General features: G+C 42.4%; 1 protein-coding gene across 1 annotated transcript; it reads right to left on the bottom strand.

Moving 5' to 3' along the window:
• Positions 1-2027: 2027 nt before the first annotated feature.
• LOC113905073 (olfactory receptor 51G2-like) lies at positions 2028-2996 on the bottom strand. Its single transcript, XM_027562097.1, has one exon. It carries the CDS (start codon positions 2979-2981, stop codon positions 2028-2030), a length of 954 nt encoding a protein of 317 aa, XP_027417898.1. The 5' UTR covers positions 2982-2996.
• Positions 2997-3508: the final 512 nt, after the last annotated feature.

Here is a 3508-nt window from a genome sequence, read left to right as displayed (position 1 = left end):
AGAACATAAGATCTATCTTCTTAGAAAATTTTTAAAATACAATATTGTTAACTATAGGCACTATGCTGTATAGCAGATTATATTTCATCTCCAAACTCAAGTTGTATACACTAAATATGCACAACTTTTTATATGTCAATCATACCTCAATAAAGTGGGGTTTTTTTTTTTCTAATTTTATTTTATTTTTAAACTTTACATAATTGTATTAGTTTTGCCAAATATCAAAATGAATCCGCCACAGGTATACATGTGTTCCCCATCCTGAACCCTCCTCCCTCCTCCCTCCCCATACCATCCCTCTGGGTCGTCCCAGTGCACTAGCCCCAAGCATCCAGTATCGTGCATTGAACCTGGACTGGCAACTCGTTTCTTACATGATATTTTACATGTTTCAATGCCATTCTCCCAAATCTTCCCACCCTCTCCCTCTCCCACAGAGTCCATAAGACTGTTCTATACGTCAGTGTCTCTTTTGCTGTCTCGTACACCGGGTTATTGTTACCATCTTTCTAAATTCCATATATATGCGTTAGTATACTGTATTTATGTTTTTCCTTCTGGCTTACTTCACTCTGTATAATAGGCTCCAGTTTCATCCACCTCATTAGAACTGATTCAAATGTATTCATTTTAATGGCTGAGTAATACTCCATTGTGTATATGTACCACTGCTTTCTTATCCATTCATCTGCTGATGGACATCTAGGTTGCTTCCATGTCCTGGCTATTATAAACAGTGCTGCGATGAACACTGGGGTACACGTGTCTCTTTCCCTTCTGGTTTCCTCAGTGTGTATGCCCAGCAGTGGGATTGCTGGATCATAAGGCAGTTCTATTTCCAGTTTTTTAAGGAATCTCCACACTGTTCTCCATAGTGGCTGTACTAGTTTGCATTCCCTAAAGTGGGTTTTTTAAAAATGAATCAATAAAAGGAAGAAAGGAAGGGGGAGAATATCCTCAGGAAGGAAGGAAAAAAATATAATTAAGACTTGAAAGATAGGCACTGTTAATGCTACAGGAATTCCTTTCATTGTCTCATGCATGGTAATGGCTCACCTATCATGCAGTTACCAAGAGTGACAACAGAATAAATGTGGAAATTAATACTTACATTCTTACAAATCACATCCAATAGGGTTGGCAGTTTTAGCAATACAGAGATTTTGTAAATCCTGGGTGAAATGTTTTCTTAAAAGTTAAAACCATGGAATCTAGCACCAAATCTGGACTCTTCCCTCATGTGGGCTCTAATGCAAGCTCAGAAAGTGGATCTAACCATTATTTCAAATACTTAATCATAAAATCTAAACAGACAGTGAGCAGCCTTCTAGGGCTTGACAGTGCCAAACTTTCTCTCTAGCTCAAAGCAGAGACATACATGAAGAGAACCAAGAGAAAACTAATACTCCCTAAGGTGTAAATAGGTATAGATGGACTTAGCATGTACAGTTTATCCTATGCATTTCCTACCAACCACTCCTCTTTTCTGTTTCTTGGTATATGAGTTGGTTAATATTAAATGTGGGAGATCAGTATTCAGATGAATATAGTATAGGCTTCCCTGGTGGCTCAGATGATACAGAATACACTTATACATAATATTCTTATTATAAACAATATAATAGGAATATAGCTTTTCCAAAAGTTTGAAATGAATTGTGGGGGAGGGTGGAATCTGGTGGGGAAAAGAATAGAAGTGCCTATACAAACAGATATGCATACACATCCTCTCCGTGGGTGGGGTTAAGTCCCCCAGGCCAAGAGATGTTACTGTATACATGAGTCTGAAATACTTCAACTCTGATCAGAGCAACAAGAGGATTATCAAGATGATACTTCTATATGCTTTCCAATGATCTCTGTCCCCCAAAATTATAATTATAGAAGCTGATGGTGCCCCAAAAAAGGCTCAGTGGTAAGATCTGAACCATCCAGAAACCTCAAAAATTAACTACACCACTAATCCTCCCCCAAGATCCAGGTTGACCCACAGAGGTTGCATACCATGAGATCCTTCTGCTGCTCTAAGAGACATCAACCCTTTTCTGCTGGAAGCGCTTTAAGAGGCCCTGACGAATCTGCTTAGACTTGACGCAGTAGATGATGGGGTTCATGAAGGGTGGCACCAAGAAGTGCAGGTTGGCCATGAGCACTGCCAGAGCAGGGTAGCTGTGCTTTTCTACTCGGTGCAAAACTGACAGCCCCAGTTTGGGTAAGTAAAAGATGAGAACAATGCAGAGGTGTGAGACACAGGTGTTGAGTGCCTTTAATCGTTCCCCAGGGGAGACAATGCTCAGCACGGTCTGTAGGATCAGGGCGTAGGAGAGCATGATAAGGGAAGAGTCAAAGCCCAAAGAGAGGAGGATGGAGACCAGGCCAACCAGGCTGTTGACCTGAGTGTCTGAGCAGGCCAGTCCCACAAGGTCACAGTGCAGGCAGTAGCAGTGAGAGAGTACACTGACCTGGGGAAAGAGCAGGCGCCGCAGGAGGATGGGTCCTGGGAGATTGAGCAGGATGGCCCTCACCAGGATGGCAGCCCCCACTTTGGCCATGGCTGAATGGGTAAGAATGGAGGAATAGTGCAGAGGGTCCTGGATGGCAACAAAGCGATCAAAGGCCATGGCCAGCAGCACCCCAGATTCCACATAGGTGAAGGCATGGATGAAGAACATCTGTGCTGCACAGAGATCGAAGGGCAGCTCGCGAACACCCAGCCAGAAGAGCCGCACCATGGTGGGGAAGGTGGAGGCACAGAGGCCCAGATCAGAGGCTGCCAGCATGGACAGGAAGCTGTACATGGGTTCATGTAAGGCTGGATCTGTGCTGACCAGGAAGAAGATGATACTGTTCCCCAGGATGGAAACCACACAGATGAGGTTGATGGGGATGGAAACCCAATGGTGAGAAGCTTCCAGACCTGGGAAGCCAGTGAGGAGGAAGGTAGAATGACCAGAAGTGCTGGTGTTGCAGGAGAACATCGTGATTTCAGGAGGCAGTGGTCCACCCTACAAAGAAGAAGCATTCATTCCTTTGATTATCACTTAAAAGTCCCTACCAAGAACTAAGGGCTAGAAAAGAAGAGTTGCCCCATCACTGTTTCTCAGGCCATGAGAGAAACCTCATTCTTCTGAGGAGCTCCATTCCCCTCTGTTTCCTGGATCATTTAATCTTCTCCTTGAATAAAGTCATACTGAATAAATTTTATGAGCTAATCTCTGCAAATTGCTTTAGCCACTGGATATCTACCATCTTTTTGGCCTAAACACCCTACTTTTTCACTTAAGCTATACTCAAAAGCTATCTCAAGTGTCTTCTCAGACTAAATAATATAGAAAGGAGAATAATTTTATATTTGAATTTAGTATGCTGTTAGAAACAAGCAGTTTAGATTCCATTTCTATTTCTTAGAAGCAGGTTTTCCATAGTGTGACTTATCTTAACAGATACAAATACACCAAAAGGGACACATTCAAACCCATGAGATATTTTCAAAACCATCCTCTAA

The sequence above is a fragment of the Bos indicus x Bos taurus genome, chromosome 15 (genome assembly GCF_003369695.1).
Source record: "Bos indicus x Bos taurus breed Angus x Brahman F1 hybrid chromosome 15, Bos_hybrid_MaternalHap_v2.0, whole genome shotgun sequence".
Classification (NCBI taxonomy): domain Eukaryota; kingdom Metazoa; phylum Chordata; class Mammalia; order Artiodactyla; family Bovidae; genus Bos; species Bos indicus x Bos taurus.
This window is presented reverse-complemented; position numbering and strand designations above follow the sequence as displayed.